Below are 19,413 nucleotides of genomic sequence, written 5' to 3' on the forward strand. Positions count from 1 at the left end.
CCCTGCACTCATTTCATCATAGCATATTAGATATTGATTCTCAAATATGCAAGAACAACATAGCTGGTGATCTCTTGGCCCTAGCTATAACTGCTTTATTGAATACCTTTGTTTCTAGATGATCTACGAGCAAATGATATATAGTTTATTTCCCTCTGTGTGTAACTGCATTTCTTGTTATTTATGCTTTGTTTTGGCACATTACTACATTTGGCCTATTACAAATATTAATAATTAATTAGCACTTTAGGCAGCAGCATTTTGTGTGAGTGAAGGTCTCCTTTCTATCATTTGGAGGAGATCTATCTTTTGGAAGATCTATTGGAAATTCAAACTAAAAAACATATTGTTAGAAGGATACAACTATTACATCAATAAATGTATTCTGATTACTAATCCGTCCTTTTATTAGAAAAATGTTATAGAAAAGGTTGCAGTATAACCTTTAAAAAAACTATAAATTTCTATTATAAACATGCTCTTCATCCTAAGAAAGGGTTATTGATACTTCATTGGATATATAAGCAAAGTATAAAATAAAAGTATTTTCCCCTGTTCTCAAAGTGTTTAAACACCACACAGGTGCCGCTGTTGTTTACCAAAAGTTCAAGTTCTTAAGGACCTTGGAAGTAGTGCTGGTTTCCCACACATCTTTCTATGGATCCCAGTTTGTTGATGTTCTTGGGACAGTCAGTGAGAATTTGACACAGCTGGCAAACAACGGAAATTTTAATAAACTAGAAAGTATTTTTAGGTGTGGAAAATACTGATAGAGACCTGACTGAATATATGCCTGTATAAGTATTGGTATCGGTCTGGCCCTGCCATTTGTGGGAAGATTCAAGACAGATTAGGAAGACTGACAAAAAAGAAAGGTATACGCACAATATTTTTTACTGCAGCATATGTTGAAACTTGTTCCTATGTGGCTGCAGTGGGTTTACAGAGTTTAGTGAGAAAGATTTCCCCTGTCATTCTATATCAGAGGACTGGGAAGTTAAGGTATGTAAGGAAGGGCAAAAGATGATGTTGGCCGTTCAAGTATAGTGTTCCCTCATTTACCACCCTCCTATAGCCACCCCCCTGTAGTGGAACATTCACTGAGCCTGTGTCTTCCTATGGGTACCAACATGTTTGTTGTCAGCATCTGCCTGGCAGCTGCAGGAAGTTGCAAAACTTGCAATCTTTCCCAAGGAAGCTGAAACTAAAGATCCTGACAGTAAGAGGAGAATAAAGATTCCAGATATGGTCCCAGAGGGCTGAAGGGTGGAAGGCCATAGAAGAACTGTGCAGATGCTTACTGTGAATCTTTCTTGTGCCTGGGTTCAAAAACCTGCAGTTGTGCCCCACTAAGTGTAGCTAAAAAAAGCTAGAGTGCCTGTAAGTGATAGGCTTGTTCAACGATTGTTCAACCAAGAGACAAATATTAAATCCTCAGTTTCACAGTGTGCTATAGTAATAGCACATCTTTTCCATGCTCTCTTTCAGTAGCGGGTCTGAATAGGATGAACCCAGCTCTTTTAAAATAATAATTTTCTGTTCTTTTTGGTGGCACCTGTAAATGTTGTTCTGCTCCACCAACTGGAGATAACAGTAACTCCACATCTTCATTCCTGGTGCACTGAGGACTGGCAAATGCTTTGTAGATGCCAGGGTTTTGCAGGAAACTCCTGAAGTGGCATCAGTGCTCTCTCTAATGGCATGAAAGTTCCAGAGTAAGGGCCAGACTGGGAGTATGAAGCAGGCCTGGCAAAAATATCAAAGCAGCCCACATATAAATGTGCGACTATTGTGACCAGCCCACCCCCAGGTGGCAGAAAAATAACCAGTTGCTGCAATTGTGTAGATATTAAACATTATCATGAGGTTAGACCATAGGTCCTTGCCCTGCTTGAAGGGACAATTATGCATAACCACACTAATATCCTCCCCTTTTGTTCTGCTTGTGAGATGATGACAAAACATGTAAAATGTGTATTACAGATTTAGAAATAAACATGTGCATTGGTTGCTGTACAGAACACTAAGGACTATAGTAAGAGCATTGCGTCTAAACATAGTTATTTTCATGTATCAAATTCTAGAGCCCCTAACAATGAGTCAGTCAGAGTTCTTAAATTGTTCAGTTCAAAGTTCAAAAGTTTTATTGTCATATGTACAGAGCACAATGTACACAGTACAATGAAGTTCATAATTGAATGTTCATAATTGAATGCCTTCCTCACAGACTAGACACTTAGCACTCAGAAACATTACAATAAATTCAATAAGCTACAATAGGGATAGGTTTTCTCTAGCAGCAAGGTCTACCTACTTCTAAAATAGTACAATTACAATAAGGGGGCTATTTACTAAAACTTGACTGTTTCTCACTTTAAAAAAAAAAAATTTGACCAAATTCCCAAATCTAATCCCTTAATTTACCATTAAAACTTCCCAAATGTTTAGCAGCTTCAGAGCTTTTGACATTTAAAAAAAAAATATTTTTTTTTCCTCTAAAAATTATTTCTTCCCCTTTAAAAACTCAGCCAGAAAAATTCTACGTTCAATAAATAATGTGTATCTACTCTAACTACCATATACTATTATCCACTACCATAAAATGGTCGATATTCATCAAGGCCATCAACACATGGAACGGCAAGCATCTTTATGTTAATTTTAACCCAAATTAAAAAGGTAAATACCAACTAAAGGAGTAGAGCATGGGCTACACTGGACCCTTTTTCAACAGGATGAACAGCAGGAAAGAGCACGTTATTGAACTACATTTCTATACTGCCAAAAGTGTAAACCAATAGGAAAAGGATGCCAGGAGTTCTTTGCAAAACAATAACAACAGGCTACTCCCTGCTATCCTCCTTGGTGGAGCTTAATGCTGCTCTTACTTACTGAAGCTCACTAACTCACTCTCTATAGAGAGCGATATAACAGTGGCTATCCTTCACACTAGCTTTTTTTCACCGGGTCCGTGTCCCCCGACTTCTTTAAAGGGGTTTTCCCTTTAGAGCCTAACACTTCTGGGGCCTTGTTGACTCAATGGAACATCCACCCAGATCAACTGCTGCAGGCCAAAGAGTCAGGCCCTCCTCCTGCAAAGCACTATATTACAGTGATGCAGGATATGGCCATCAACCTATGCGCCAATGAACTGGGTATACAAAATAGGTGCATAGCTTACATGGGTTTTAACCCAAAAGCAAGGAAATAAGGTACTGAAAGGTTCCTACATAATCTTTTCACATATCTAGTAAATACATATGTATGCTGCACATTTATATTAATTTTGCTCCAGCCACCAGTCATTTGCTTCCACTTAAATAACTTGTATAGATACTATTTAATTTACTTATATGCTGCCAAAAAGGAGTACAAATGATTCAAGGAGTAAACCATATACTTAAAGGGATACTTTCAAAACGCATCCGTTAATAGTGCTGCTCCAGCACAATTCTGCACTGTAATCCGTAAGAGCAAACAGATTTGTTTATATTTAATTTTGAAATCTGACAAGGGGCTAGACATATTGTCCCAAGTCTCAAGTCATGTGATAAACTTCAGTCACTCTTTACTGCTTTACTGCAAGTTGGAATGATACCCCCCCCCAGCAGCATAACAACAATACAATTGGAAGGTCCCCAGATAGCAGCTCCCTAACACAAGGTAACAGCTGCTTGGTAGATCTAAGTACAGCTCTCAATAGTAAAATCCATGTCCCACTGTGTCATATTCAGTTACACTGAGTAGGAGAAACAACAGCTTGCCAGAAAGCAGTCCCATTCCAAAGTGCTGGCTCTTTTTGAAAGCACATGACCCAGCAAAATGACCTGAGATGGCTGCCTACACACCAATATTATAAATTAAAAAAAATAAACTTGCTGGTTCAGGAATTGAATTTTATATGGTAGGGTGAATTATTTGCAATGTAAACAGTGTAATTTAGAAATAAAAAATACATCATAAAAATCATGACAGAATCCTTTAAGCATCCAAATACTCAAAAACCTGCTTTGATTGATATGTTCACAATATCACACACTGCAAAGATGTTATGCTGAAAGATATCAAGGGCCTTCCCTAAATTACTGTATAAACTGCAAAATCTCCTGCTCTTGATGTCAGAAAATGGTACTAAAAAGTTAATCAAATATTCAGAGAATTAATTTGGAATAGGAAAAAACAAGAATAAGTCTCAAGAAATTACAGCAAGGGAATCCAATCAGAGGACCTAATTCCTCTAGCACCAAATAGTATCATATCACCGGCTTATTGAGATCTGAAAGACTGGAGGGGTATACAAACACATCTCAAGAGAAACAGTTTGTGCACCACCTACACCTATTCTATATAACTCCGGAGTGAAATATTAGATAACCCATTATTGTACACAACATGGCAAGTTACAAATATTACAACCTGATTGGGACGTGAAGAGGTTGTATACTTTGCAGCAAGTCACCAATGTGGGGGCCACAAACCACCAACATTGGTGGAAATGCAGGTCAGCTATCCTCCCGTGTGTTTTTCTGCAAGCGAAAATGTACACTATTACATTACCATTTTATAATTACAGATTCTCACAGGACAATATAGATTATACTAATTCATTTGTAGTTTTAGAGAAAAAAGAATTTAAAGGAAAACTATACCCCCCAAACCATGTAGGTCTCTATAAAAAGATACTGCATAAAACAGCTCATATGTAAAACCCTGCTTCATGTAAATAAACCAATTTCATAATAATATACTTTTCTGGTAGTATGTGCCATTGGGTAATCATAAATAGAAAATTGCCATTTTAAAAAATAAGGGCCGCCACCCTGGGATCGTACGATTCACTGTGCACACAAACATACCTAACAAACCATACATGTTAGGTCACATGAGCCAATTAACAGACAGGGTTCTGTCTTTTGCTTCAACACTTCTTCCTGTTACAGTTAGAGTTGTAGTATTTCTGGTCAGGTGATCTCTGTGGCAGCACACAGACCATTACTAAATGGTGGTTCAAGGCAAGAGATGTAAAAGGTCAAGATTTACTTAATTATATAGACAAGTTTGGTAAGATTCTTTAATATGATGTAAAGTATAGTTTTCCTTTAATAGTGGTTTCAAACACCTCTGAAATAATTAAAATCCAACCTTTAATAAATAGGCCTATATGTGTTACCAAAATTACTACACTGTTATAATCACACTGAAACCAAATATTTTTGACTGTCTAAGATCAAGATAAACCAGACAGATCGAAGCAATAGCTATAGCTTTTGAAATTGCAACAATTTATGGTTTATTTTAAATTGTATAACTGGAATAGTTGTACAGTTATAACTTGATGCAGCTAGGAATAATGAATAATTTGAATAATAAACACCCAGGAGGTAAATCTAGTAAAGCTGGTTGTGGATAATACTCTGATGTTGATATCTACTGACCACTTATTAAAAAAACAACTAGTAGGACACAGTTTACTAACAGTATATTTGACTGTTATTAAAAAGAAAAAATATGAACCATAGGCCAATATGCAATCCCTTGGCAAACTGCCGTATTCAAAAATTATTTTAAATATTTAGTTCAGGGACAAAAATGTGAAGATCTTTTACAAATTCAAATTTGTAAATTGTGCAACGCAAAGCATGGAACTTTTAAAAGCTAAAATAGCTTGGGGCACTGTTCGATCAACAAGTATCCACCTTTGCTTATTGTAATGATACAATCTGAGATTCCTTAGTAGAGTGTTGTGCCATGTTATACATCTATAAAAACCAGAGAATATAGATTAAGGAATACATTTTAGTATCTAACTTAATGGATTATAAAAGGCAATCCTTTGGGCTGGAGTGTCCATGAAGGAGATGGATCTTTTCTGGACGAGAAGGACCCACAATAGCGGCCCACACTACATGGAACCCACCGGATGATGACACAGGGGGAAGAGAGGCCAGTGGAGAGAAGCCAGTGAGGCTCAACCAGAGCCCAGTACCAGGGAGTAAGTGTGAGGCGTAGTAGAATAGATCCGGGTTCAAGGCAGACAGCAGGAATGGAGAATAGGCAGAGGTCTGGACAAGCAGAGAAGATTCAATATTCAAGATTCAACTGGCAAAGTTTATACACAATAAATCATTGAAATACAAGGCTAGGCTTCAGGAGTAAACCAAGATTACCAGGCACAGATTGAATACAAAAGGATCCTTAAATACCTCTAGTCTTGGTGCCAATCCGTCAAAATGCGAAATGTGTGAGTGTGTGCTGATGCACACACACTGGCGCCAATACACCGGTGACCATTGTTGCGAAGATGCTCGCATCTGTGTCCAGGAACCCGTGATGTAAGAGACGGCAGACAGGAGTGCGCCGAGGGACATGGCTGGTAAGTATTCTCACAGCTTAGATCCCTGCTTCAGGCATAGTATAATACATCACTTGAATGTGACATGTTTGTGCAAAATCCATTCCCATACAGAGATTGATCAGCCTTCCTCAGCTGTGATCACTCTGCAGAGGTTAATATACTGTAAGTAACACGTAATAGTCAGTTGATGGCAGTCCCAAAGCAAGTGGCTTCAGAAATGTAAAACAAGTGTTTTGAAGTGTATCTACTGGATGACTTGCAGGAACATAACCCCTTAATTATGTTTATTACATTTATAAACTGGAGGGTAATAAATAGGTGCTGCTCATTGCAGGCCCGGAATGGCAATCTGTGGGTTCTGGCAAATGCCAGAGGGGCTGCTATAAGTTCCCATAGAAAGTCAGTATTTAGTGGGCTGGTGGAGGCTGTTAGGGCCTCTGTGTGGGCTGATTGGACCTCTGTGTACCTGAAATGTCAGGGCCTATTTTAATTCTCAGTCCGGACCTGGCTCATTGTCTGTCCAGAGCCTACATTCATAAATAAATAGGCAGCAGGTGAAGGAATGAGTCCTGTTCAATACATAAAATTGGATCTCCACTGCAAGCTGTATGTGTAATCTTTGCATTAAGCACACACTGAATGATGCAGACATACTGTAACATCCAGAAGCTTCTCACACAACAAATTTTTATGAGCGATATTTAATTTGCCTTTACAGTCAAACTTTGATTTTATGTTCCCATATTTTTTTTTTTTAAAAAAAGGTTTTTATTTTGCGTTTTGAAACAAACAACATACTTAATAACAGACAATGTAGGCATTGATGATGAAAAGTGCAGTTGGTCACGCAGGACCACAACATATCAGATTAAGTCACAGTGCTGTCCAACTTCTATGGTACGGAGGGCCGGAATTTTTCCAATCTACATGGTGGTGGGCCGATAATGGAAGCCAGTTTTAGCCACTCCCTGTTTTTAGACCACACCCACTTTAAACCACACCCATGTTACCACAAGACCATGTCCACATTAATAGCACACCAAAAAACCAAATGGTTGGTGCTGACTGCAGGGATCAGGGCCGGAACTAGGGGTAAGCAGAGTAGGTGGCTGTCTAGGGCGCCATCATTGAGGGGCGCACTTTTTTCAAGCGTTTATTTAATAATTTGTTTCAGTAATCATTGTCACCCAGTTGGGTGGAATCCGTCTCCTTCCCCTTCTCCATATTGCCGGCAAGTAATAGCTCCTTCTGTGCGGTGCACCGCGACGTGCATACACGTGTCAATGATGTCACTGATCTGTTGGATGACAGAGAGAAGCAGAGCTGGTGGCCTGCTTGGTGTGGCTCTCGCTGCTCTCAGCCTTGCACAGTTGCACTGAACTCAAGACATTTTTTCTATTACTGTAAAGTGTGAAGCTTCCTGCTGGCACAGCCAGGTACAGATTTGGGGCCCATATGTTTGCTGTTGCTGCTGGGCTGGGCGCTGGCACAGGTGCATAAATACTTGGGGGCAATATAATGTGATCAGATTTATTTTTGGCTGCTGCTGACACAGACAAAGATTGAGGGCAATATGATGGCTGCAGGAGGGCTGTATAATGGATGGCTGCTGAGCTTGCTGGTACAGGTACAGGGGGCAGTAATATAAATGAAAAAGTGTTGTACACTCTCTTGCTCTCTTTATTTAAAATATTTACCATCATGGTAAGGAGGGAAATGGTAATATAGGACAGGGGGCACTGATTGAAGCTCTTGCCTATGGTGCCGAACTACCTTGTGCCTGCCCTGACAAGGATGCCACTCATATGGGAAAAAAGCTAAGTGATATAAGACATACCCATAAATCCATATGCCTCCTCCTCCCCTGTGTATAATACAGTACCCCAGCATATGATTAAACACCTTAGGGACCACTAACAATAATTTTCAATTGCTAACAAACCCCCAGAACAAATACCAAAGTATGACACACACAGGGAGTATAGGGAAGGCAGAACAGAGCAGGAGACAGGAATCAGGACCAGTCTAATTTGTACTGCATACAGTGACACAGTGCTGGTACCCCATTAGGATTTTGTATAAAGTGTGAACAGGTGAACAATGTGGGCAGTTTCAGTCTGGGTCTCAGGTGTGAACAGTACAGGCCTTCAGGATATAAACAATAGAGGAGTCACAAGTGTGAACAATGCAGGGGGATCACAGGTGTGAACAATACAGGGGATTAGTCTGAATTTGTGGTTTAGACAATGCAGGGGCCAGTTAATCTCTGTAGTAATACCTTTTAAATTTTACATATGGAAAACAGACACAGCAGGCAGACTTTGATGTGGAGGGCCATATGAGGGGGGGGTTGCGGGCCGCCAGTTGGACAGCCCTGGATTAAGGCATTCAGGTACACAATTGGAGCATAGAGTCTGCTACGTATTAGGTTAATGTGAGTATTACATGTTACTTCCAATTCCCACAGGATTTGAGCGTGCTTATATAGGATTCAATTTGCTGAAAAAGTAATAGTTATATTACATATATATTCTCTCATATACTTGCATTTATTGAGACTCTGGATCTACTTCGGGACAGAGCTTTAACCAGGGTTCCCACATTTTCCCAAACTTTTCCGGACACTGTCTGGCTATGTATGTTAGTTTTATCATCGGGAGCCTGGTATTGATCAGTTTTACCCATTGCTTTACTGTGGGGGGTTGTGGGCTCATCCATGTCATGGTAATTTGCTTTTTGGCGTAAAATAGCAGGGTTTTTAATAAATACCACCTTTTATTTAGAGGTGCCAATTCTTATGTTCCCATATTTAAAGCTTTTTTGTGGTCCTACCTATTCCAACGCATGTATGGGAGTTTCAAGTACTGATCAAATTTTGCCTTGGGTCCATCTGTAAATAGTGATGTCAAGATAATTTGCACTTCCTGTGGCCAATCACAAATCATTTATTGTTTTAGGTTGCACATCAGAATTTCAGAGAGGTCTAGTAAAAGTTGTTACTGACTCCTGTGCCAAAAACCTTTAAGTACTTGAAGCTTAAGGGCAATGACACAGGTTGAAACGTGTGGTCCATGTTAAAATGCCTTGTCATGCACTTTCCTTGTAATTGCCTCAAGTAAATTACTTGAGGCAAATCATGAAAAAAAGTATAGGGAAGACCAGAGAAGACTAAGACATTATATAACATACTAAATTTTAGGCCAAAGGTGACTTTCCACCATTTTGTTCTTGTTCCCTAAAAAGTTAAATCAGGTTCCTACTGTGAATGCTGCTTGAGTACTGCATCAATAATATACATGCATGCATATAGGGGCACGCCACACATACATTGGGATGGCCTAAAACATGAAGGTTTGCTGTACCAGAAGAAAAACTGGAGCAGTAGTAGCTTAGACCAAACAGTTGGTTTATCACAAAATCTATGCACTAGGGTTAGGGCTGTAGCAGAGATTTTGTGTTAGTGTCCTCAGTGTACAATATGTAAAGCAAAGCTGGATTAATTTGACCCTGTTCTGATACAAACTGGGGAACCATATAAATTAGTGATTAGGTTCAAGGGGTGTCCAGAGGGGACCACCATGCTGTGATCACTTTACAGAGTTCTCTAAAAGGCTTCTGCCAAGAATCAGCATGAACCAACTACAGCCCACCAGTGGTCACATGTTATCCAAGCTGAAGGATGCCCCCAAAGGTTCCTGTCAAGGACAAGTTTGGTGTAACTAGTAACAGAACTGAGTTGACACCTCCCACCATCTACAAGGCAATCACTGTGTGAGTAGTTCATCACAGCCTATTCAATCAACAACAAACTCAGGGGGAGTTGGTGGGCTGGGATATGTGGCTGAAGTAAGTATACTGTGTACACTACCAAGGGTTACTACACCCCATTTTTACATGTTATGTATGATTGGCTGAGCCTTACTGATCCCAACTCAGGGACCCTCTTTGATCTGTAGCCCTTTGTTTTGTAGCACACTTTATGGCCACTGATGAATATGAAAACACTCAACTGTGGTTAAAGGAGAACTAACCCCCCCCAGTAACAAGAGCCCCTCTTAACTACATGGAATCACCCCCTCCCACACTGTGTAGTAGTCAGAAAGGTGCCCCTGAAAAAGAAACCTGACCATATAATGCAGAGCAGCTCGGCTGAGTCCCCCCAGCCTTTGTTTTGGCGAAGACACCCAACAGAATGCAAACAGGCAGAAGATAGAGTCGGGGAACTCCATTGCGCTGCTCTGCATTATAAGGTCAGGTTTTTTTTTCTAGGGCACCTTTCTGTCTAATACACACTGTGGGAAGGGAGAGGGTAGGGGGACAATGCCAGGCAGTTAAAGGGGATGTAAAGACAAAAAAAATAAAATCCAATTTTTACTTTCTTTAATGAAAGATAAATCTATCTCCAATATACTTCAAAAAATGTCTACCGTTTTTAAAAGAAGCTTGACTTTATGCAGTGAAATTCCCCCTTTGTTTTACTTGCCCTGACTGCTGCGGATAGGAAACTTCAGACAGTCCCTAACTGCTCTGCAGGGAAACAATCATACTTTCAAATGGCAGGGGGGAGCCCCCCACTTTACTTCCCTGATCTCGAGCAGCTTTGTTTTTTTCCATGTAGAGCAGCCAGTGACTGTGTATAGAATTGTATCCGTAGATCGAGCGAAGTTTGCATATTCTAATTATTGATCAGTCTTGCTGTATTAGGCTTCTGGTGCAGTAAGTTTATGTTTATATTTAGTATACAAAATACAGCATTTCTAGCATTATTCTACTTTAAGGAGGATTGTTGTTACTGGGGGGTTTAGTTCTTCTTTAAGCACAGATAAGAAAACCATCACTTCTGAAAACAGAGCACCACCACCACAAGAACAAAGGAACTAACACAGCATGAATTCTTCAGCCAGTCAGTAAATGATTCATAATATATCAGCAAGAATATGATGATTGGCTAAATTCTTGATCTGGTACACATGGTAGAGGACAATGGAAATCGTAGACAGAACAATAAATAATGACAAAACAGAGGTGGAGAGGCAGAGATATGAACATTATCAGCAATGAATCATATATACACATATAAATAAATAATAATTATAAAATGATCAGAATTAATCTACAGTTATGTATTCCCATCAACAACACCTCCCATCGTTCAGACTTTGTGCCTGCCCCTTCCCATCTCCCCACCAGCCAGGAATGCATACCTGCTTGAACACAGTACTGAACATCTTTGCACTATTGTTGCAACCCCCTCCCTTGTAGTTAACCAATTGTTTCAGGTAGTTCCACTGGTCTCTTCCTACAACTTTCTTCACTGTCTTGCTGTGCATAGCCCATCTTGCCCACTAAGTTGAACTTATTTAATTATTTATTTTAATGTTTGTAGGTTGTGGAACTTGTTCAAAGCTTTTTTCTGACATTTCCAGACTGGTCCAGGGGAGATGGAAGGATTTCTTAATTTGAATGTTGGCAGTGAGCGCAATAGGGGAAACTGAAATCTAGGTCAAATTCACGCAGCACCAAAATAAAGAGAAAACACAAAGCAGCTGTGGAGCAAGTACAAGAACACTAAGGAGTGCAAAATTATACCCCTTAGTACTCATTGAACATGCACTTGTGTCTGCGACATATCAGCACTGCAATATAGAGCAAGTTGCAAAGTGCCAAGTACTGGCAGGTACATGGTAGGCCTGCGCTTACCCTTGCAATAACAGACGAGAAGGAAAACGCTCCTCTGCACCCTGCCATAGCGCAAAGCTTCTTCTGCAATCTTATTCATAGGATTTCTAGGAAAGGAGACAATTATTGAAATCCATATTTAGTAATACCAAACTTTTTGATAAAAAGCTGAGAAGGCAATTGTTGGTCACATATTCAAAGATATGTAATACAACGATCTGGGCATGTATAAATAGTCTAGAAGCTGTTTAGACTGATCTTGGCGGATTGAGGATTATTCATATTGACAGAAAGTTTCTGTTGTTTGGTTTATAGAAAGTGAAAATCTGATTTGACAGGTTACTTTACAAAGTTCTGTGAATTGATGTGGACAGAATAATAGTCTTTAGTTTTCATGGTTTCAGCTAGGGTCTTTTAATATTGTTGAAAGCAAACCTTATTACTACTGCATAGAATAACATAATTCACAATTCTACACTTTCAACTTTGCCATACCTCCCAACTGTCCTGTTTTCTCCGGGGAACAGTCCCGATTTTGAAAGCTCAATCTGGATTTTTATTTTTAAAAAGGTAACTTTTTTTTTTATTGATATTTAATAACATACATTCAGCCAAGACCATTACAGTTGAGGAAGTGTAGTAATTGGAAGAAAACATTGAGGGATACATCAGTAACAGTATTTTGGTGCAGTAAGAAATAACTGGCAGAGTGAATTTTTAGTTTACATCCACCTCACACCATGGGGTCCAGATTTTTTTCATATTTGGATTGCGTCCCTCTAGCTTCATAGGTCAGTTTAAATAGGGGGATAGCCTTGTGAACCAATTGTTTCCTATCTTGACCGTCAGTGCCCATCCAGTGCATGGCTATGTTTTTCCTTGCATAAAATAGTAATGAGTGGTATCTACTTCTAGCATATTTAGACATATTTAGGGGACAGGACCACATCATGTGGTAGAAGGTTGCTGGGGAGGTGTTGCACCAGGGACAAGAAGGGTCAGGTCGCCTTCCCATGGCATTTAACTTGCTTGGGTTATATACAGTTGATGGATTATCTTTTATTGAACCATCCTATCTCTCCTTGAGATTAAGTAGTTATAGCTATTATAGCTATATATAGTAGTTATTGTGGCTTCCTCCAGTCCTCTTGAGTTAATTGAGGAATATGAGACTAGTTTTTGGGTGTCAGGTGTATGTAGGATATGCTCTAGGGTTAGGGAGCATATGTGTGGAGTCAAAGTGGAAAATTGTGCCTGGAATGCGTGTCGGAGGTAAAAATACCTATAAAAATATCATCTTGGCATTTAAGAGATAGTTGTTCATAGGTAAGGAAGGTGGAATCTATAAGGAGGTTCCCTAGGTATTTCAGGTCGTAGGTTGGCCAGTATGTGAAGTCTTGAAGCTGTTTGAAGTGTGTGAGGTATGAGTTGACCCATGGGGGAAGCCTAGTGTAGTCCTGGATTTTTATTAACAAGTTTTGGCTTTCTCTTTGATCTCCTGCACTGATGCCAGAATAAGATAAAAAGTTTCTGAAACTTACTTAAAATAAGGCTTTATGGCAGAAAGCACAGAAATATCAACACCTACACTTAGATACATTTGTAACAATTTAAGATAAGCAAAGATACAACTGTAACTATTTAAAGGAGAACTATTGTGAAAACAAAATTATCCAGGTGGACAGATGAAAATAATAATAATCTCAAATACATTTGTTTGCCAAAAATGCTTACGTTTTAAAATAAAAGAAATAATATTACAGACTGGTAGGAACTTTTCTCTGAGAGCCAGGTCAAGTGATTGCTAAGTGGAAGTGGCAACACCTTGCTGTGATGTCATAAAATCAGTAGCAAATTTCCACCCTCCTCTATGCTGAATGCAAACCATCCTTCCAACAAATGTCTGCCCTGATACCTCCATCAAAGATGGTCTCCATGTATGTGCAAACCTGCTCATATCAGCAGCCAGATATGGTTTTTTTCACTTACATAGGTCAAAAACTCCTAGCAGTACACTTCCAAATTTCCAAAGCACCACCCCAGACTTTGACTGATAGTAGGCTTACCTTCAAAAATCATACAGTTTTGTAAAGCACACATTCCGACGAATGCAAAATAGGTACAGATTTCTTTCTACTCCAAAGCTTTATTAATTTAACTTAATTTAGCAGTTTATATTATAATTTTCTACTAAAATTATTGCAATTTGCCTAAATTATCTCACCCAATACATACAAAGATAAACAATAGTAGTCTACTGAACAGTTTGATGCCCAATAAGCATACATTTTCAGCTGCCAATTCACCTTTTGCAAACAAAGCCTTCTATATACATGTATTACAGGGCTAAAAGTGAAATAAAATCACAAAAATCAAATAAAATTGTCCAAATCAATGGGAAAAAAACAAAATAAATGATCTGTATGACTTGAACAATTTCTCTCACTATAGTCAGGGTTAGTTCATACTAATTCAACAAGTACCCCAGCACACAAAGGATTGCTGATTGCCCCCTCCTTGGGCTTTCACCCATCCACATGGAACGGCTCTTATCAGCCAGGGCTTGGAGCAGGGCATCACAAGCTGTGACCCCTTTATACATGGCTGATTCCAGACCTTAGTTAAGAGAGGCCTGTTACTTATCTGAATTTGGTGAAGAAATGTTTTTTCATGATACATTGGCTTGTTTTATTAACTCTTAGAGGCCCGTATCATGACAGGGCCCCTGACCATCAATGGAACAACTTTTTTTTAAGTTGTAAGGAGAGGCCCTGGGCACCAATCTTTATTTTTAATTTTCTATGGGGCCCTTGACCACCTATGCTTTTTTTTAACTTATAAGGGGTGCTTGTCATCAGTTTTTTTTTATCTTGTGAGGGAGGACCCTGGCCTCCACTGGGTTTTTTAACTTGTAGGGGGAAGGCTGGCTACTGGTGAAGTTTTTTTTAACTTTTATTGGGGGGCCCTGACCCTGGCCACAATGGGTTTTTAGTGACCATGTTTGTGTGACTTTTTTACGGTGGTGTGGGTGGGGTGTGTGGGGTCTAGGAAGGGGCCTGTGGTGGTGGGCCAAAATTTTTGTCGTATAGGGTCCCATGATTTTTGATGGTGGCTCTGCATCCATACCCTCTTTTGTTTTTCTTTTTTTCATCCAGCATCTCCTGCGCCGACATTAACTATTTAACTACTCATCTTCAAATTTTCCTCTCACTCATTCTCACTAATGATATTTTCTTTCTGCTATCCCATTGCACTGCATTATTTTCACTTGCAAAGATGGCTATAGCTAGTTCAGTTGCTTCCTTACCTTCCTTCTCAGACCCATACACAAAACTACAACTATACCCCAAGACTACGTTCCCTGACAGACCCATACACAAAACTCCTGTCCCCCCCCAAGACTACGATCCCTGACAGATCCAAACTCAAAACTCCTGCCCCCCCAGGCTCCATTCCCTGACAAACCATACGCAAAACACCTGTCCCCCCCAAGGCTCCATTCCCTGACAGACCCATACATAAAACTCCTGATCCCCCAGGCTCAGTTCCCTGACATACCCATACACAAAATGCCTGCCCTCCCCCGGTAAGGCTCTGTTCCCTGACAGACCCATACAAAAATTGCCTGTCCCCCCCCCCAAAGCTCTGTTCATTGACAGACCCATACACAAATTGCCCCCCTCCAAGGCTTTGTTCCCTGTCAGACCCATACACAAAACTCCTGCTCTAACCTGATCCCCCCCAACAGTATGTGTAAAGTAAAGCATTGGTAGCTCAGTGGCTTAAAAGGCTCCTTGTTAGTTCCCTGATAGATTGATTAAAAAAACTCCTTCTCTCCCCCCCCCCCCATTCCTGCAGCCAGCATCTGTAGCTTTTTTAAACTTTTAAAGTTCTGTTCTCCATTTCACACAAAGCTGCTCTCATTCTGCTACTCCCACCTCCCTCCCAGGTGGGAGGCATGTTGAAGTAAAGGTAGACATGGGAACTGCTGGTTTTTTCCTGGCCGCACATTAGTTTGTGAGTACTGAGACGCGAGAGTGTTAGATAAGCAAGAAAATCAAACTGGAACAGAACATTCACATTCAATTATCACGTGTCTCAGTACAGTATGTGCTGTGAGGCAAAGAAAAAACCCACAGTTACAGAGTCTACCTTTATTTCCACATGTCTTTGGGGGGGGGGGGAGAGTTGCAGGAGAGCAACTTTGTGTGAAACAAAGAATGCAGCATTAAAAATGACAAAACTACATTGTGCTGGCTGCAGAGTGGGGTGGGGAGGCTGGGTCAGGGAAGAGAGATGCTGCTTTTCATCCATGCTGATATATTGCATGCAGCTGTGGAACACATGTTCTTTGCTCACTCCCAATATTACATTAGAATACTAGTTAACAAAAATGCCATAATGGGAGTAAATTTGACTACACATTTTGTACTTCTTTCATAAACAAGTCATGTGGTTTCAGGATAATATGTTTGACATGCAGGTGCCCTAATACTTTTGTCAATATATTTGTATCTTTGCAGCTGCTGGCTGTGTAGGTTTAGCCTTTGGCTCATCTGTAGCACAGAGGCTTCAGATCTACACACTTACTGTATTTACTGTAAACAAGTCGGTATATAACGTCCCCACTTATTTACACATGATAGTTAAGATTTCAAAGGAAAAATAGTAAGCCTAACCTTTCAGAATAATTTTCCTGTTATTTTTAAAACAACATTTCCTCGTGCACCCCCACCCCTTCCCTCTCTCTTTCGGTATGTGGCATTCTGAAAACCGGTTTTGTCTCCACCCTCTCCCCTCCCCTCTGTCACAAGTGTGTGCTGCTACCGAAGGAAACAAGTAGGGGGTTAGAGAAGGGGTGGGGGATAAAGGCAGTGAGCGCATCATTCTGCTGCTTCCTCTAGCTGAACCCTTTCCCTGCCGGAACAACACTCTCAGACAGGAGACGTGCAGACAGAGGCTGCTCCTCCTCCTGCTCTCCTCATCTTCTGGAGACGTGTCCTGCACTCCTGAAACACTCAGGTCCTCGTCTGAGATCAACGGATGCTCCTCCCCCTCTTGGCTTTGGTGTGTGTGAGCCGCTTGGAACATCCCTTGAGCACATCTCAGGCTTCTAATCGCTTCCTCACTCCAGCACATCTCCAGTCCGGATTATTGCCTTCTGCCATCTCCCACCATCACAGAAGGAAGGGAAACCATTGTTTTCCTCCAGAAATCCCCCATTTTGACAATTGGTAATCCACATTCTCTTTGTGTTGGACTTCACGCTACTCCACCAGGCATTCTTACCATCTTTCTTTTGGGGATTTCTCTCTCTTTTTTTTTTTTTTTTTTTTTTTCTTCAAATAACAATCCGTTGTTCACCCCCCTTGTTGCCCACAGCTCAGTGCTTTGGCTGGTTTGTGCAACATGAGGCTGACAAAAAACGGGCGCGTTGTCTCCCATGGGCTGGAAGCTGGAGATGGGCGGATGGAGGAGCTGGCCCGGCCTGTCAGGAACCCCTTTGTGCATGACCTGCGCTTCAGCCCACTGCAGAAAGCCAAAGTAGGTTCTCTGTGTGTATGTGTGTGTGTGTCAGTATGTGTGTGTGTGTGTGTGTGGGAGGAAATGTCAACCAAATAATAGATGTATCTGTTGCTTTCCATTCACTTGTTACCAGCAGCCATTGGATTTAGTTGATAGCTGCTCGCAAATGACAGGGAGGACAATCCAAGTTTATTATCTTTGATTGAAGAATGTGATTGGAACTAATACAGGCAATTACTAGTGAACTCTGTTAAAAGCATATGCGCTGATGATTGGACTTGTGCACTGTACACCATCTTACATTGCTGGCCACATGTGTCCATTACTCTTACAGTAAAAATACAGCCTTTGAATGTCATTGTTGAGCCCAACCTACTGAACAGCAAGCCAGTGTTAGGCAGTGATTGTGTTGAACTGGGCCAACTGCATGTCTGTTAGTCTTATATGCTGGCTCGTCTATCATCAAATAATCTTTTGTAAACACAGCTACACAGAACCCGGGGGCTGAGTACCATGCTCCTGCTCCATTTGCTGTACAGCATTTCATCCCCCTAATTAAAACTAATGCTAGCTCCAGCTGGTGGGCACCAAACGGCATCTGTCACTGCAACATTGTAATTAACAAGACCCCTTTGTACTCAATTAATTTTTCTTCAGATATTCTTGTCTGAGGAACAGGTAAAATCTCAGTGAGATTTGGGGCCAGTGAGTTGCTACATTTCTACCTATGGGGGTAGAGATGTTATAAAATCCCCCATTAAAACCTCTACCAGGCTTCTTCTTCTAAACTGTATAAAAATTGGAAGCTTCCGCTGAATGTGTTCAAAGAATTTGACAAAAATTAAAAACATGTAATGTGCATATGGATGCCATTAGCTCCTATGCTATTTTGATTATTATTTGAGAAAAAAAAATATTGGGTATATACTGTATACACCCACACTTTAAAACTCCACAAAGCTTCTGTGTTCTAGAGTTGAAGCTATTCATATAATCAATGCCAGAATCAGAATGCAGCAACATTTACAACATGTGCAGAAACATCCCTGGGGAATTTTGCTTTCACATTTTTTATGCATGAGTGAGATTTCCTTTCCACATTAAGCCACAGTTGTACTTTATCCTCTCTTCCTTTTCTCTATCATACAGTGTATTCATTTTGAAAGAAGTGCTTGATGTTTGGTAATAAAAGTATCAGACCTGTTATCCAGAATGCTCAGGGCCTGGGATTTTCCTTCGTTTGGATGCCCTACTACTAAAAAATACTCAAAACATTTATTAAACCAAATTGTTTTGCCTCCAGTAAGAATTAAAGGGGTGGTTCACCTTTCAGTTAACTTTTAGTATGTCATAGAATAGCTAATTCCAAGCAACTTTTCATTTTGTCTTCATTGTTTATTCTTTATATTTTTTAGTTATTTGCCTTTTTTTCACTTTCCAGCTTTTAAATGGGGGTCAATGACCCCTTCTAAATACAAATGCTCTGTAAGGCTACAGACATATTATTATTACTACTTTTTAATACTCATTGTTCTATTCAGGCATTCTCCTAATTATATTCCAGTATTTTATGTGAATTAATGCATGGTTGCTACAGTAATTTGGACCCTAGCAACCAGACTGTTGAAATTGCAAACTGGAGAGCTGCTGAATAAAAAGCTAAATAACTCAATAACAACCGCAAATGATAAAAACTGAAGACCAATTGCAAATTGTTTCAGAATATCAATCACTACATCATGCTAAAAGTTAACTCAAAGGTGAACAACCACTTTTCATTCTATCATAGTTGGGAACAAGTAGAATATACTGTTTTAATATTACTGAGAAAAAGGAAGTAACTTTACAAATGT

At 40.0% G+C, this 19,413-nt stretch overlaps 1 protein-coding gene across 2 annotated transcripts in view; it reads left to right on the forward strand.

Moving 5' to 3' along the window:
• Positions 1-16,847: 16,847 nt before the first annotated feature.
• lpcat1.S (lysophosphatidylcholine acyltransferase 1 S homeolog) overlaps positions 16,848-19,413 on the forward strand; it is a 106,656-nt gene continuing 104,090 nt past the window's right edge. The window contains exons 1-2 of one of the 2 annotated variants that reach the window (XM_018269403.2): positions 16,848-17,268; positions 17,417-17,578. In XM_018269403.2, the coding sequence (XP_018124892.1) occupies positions 17,444-17,578 (135 nt within the window). In that variant the 5' untranslated portion in view covers positions 16,848-17,268; positions 17,417-17,443. Of the gene's footprint in view, positions 17,579-19,413 lie in introns of both variants that reach the window. The other variant, XM_018269402.2, reaches the window with a different exon arrangement.

The sequence above is a fragment of the Xenopus laevis genome, chromosome 6S (genome assembly GCF_017654675.1).
Source record: "Xenopus laevis strain J_2021 chromosome 6S, Xenopus_laevis_v10.1, whole genome shotgun sequence".
Taxonomy (NCBI): domain Eukaryota; kingdom Metazoa; phylum Chordata; class Amphibia; order Anura; family Pipidae; genus Xenopus; species Xenopus laevis.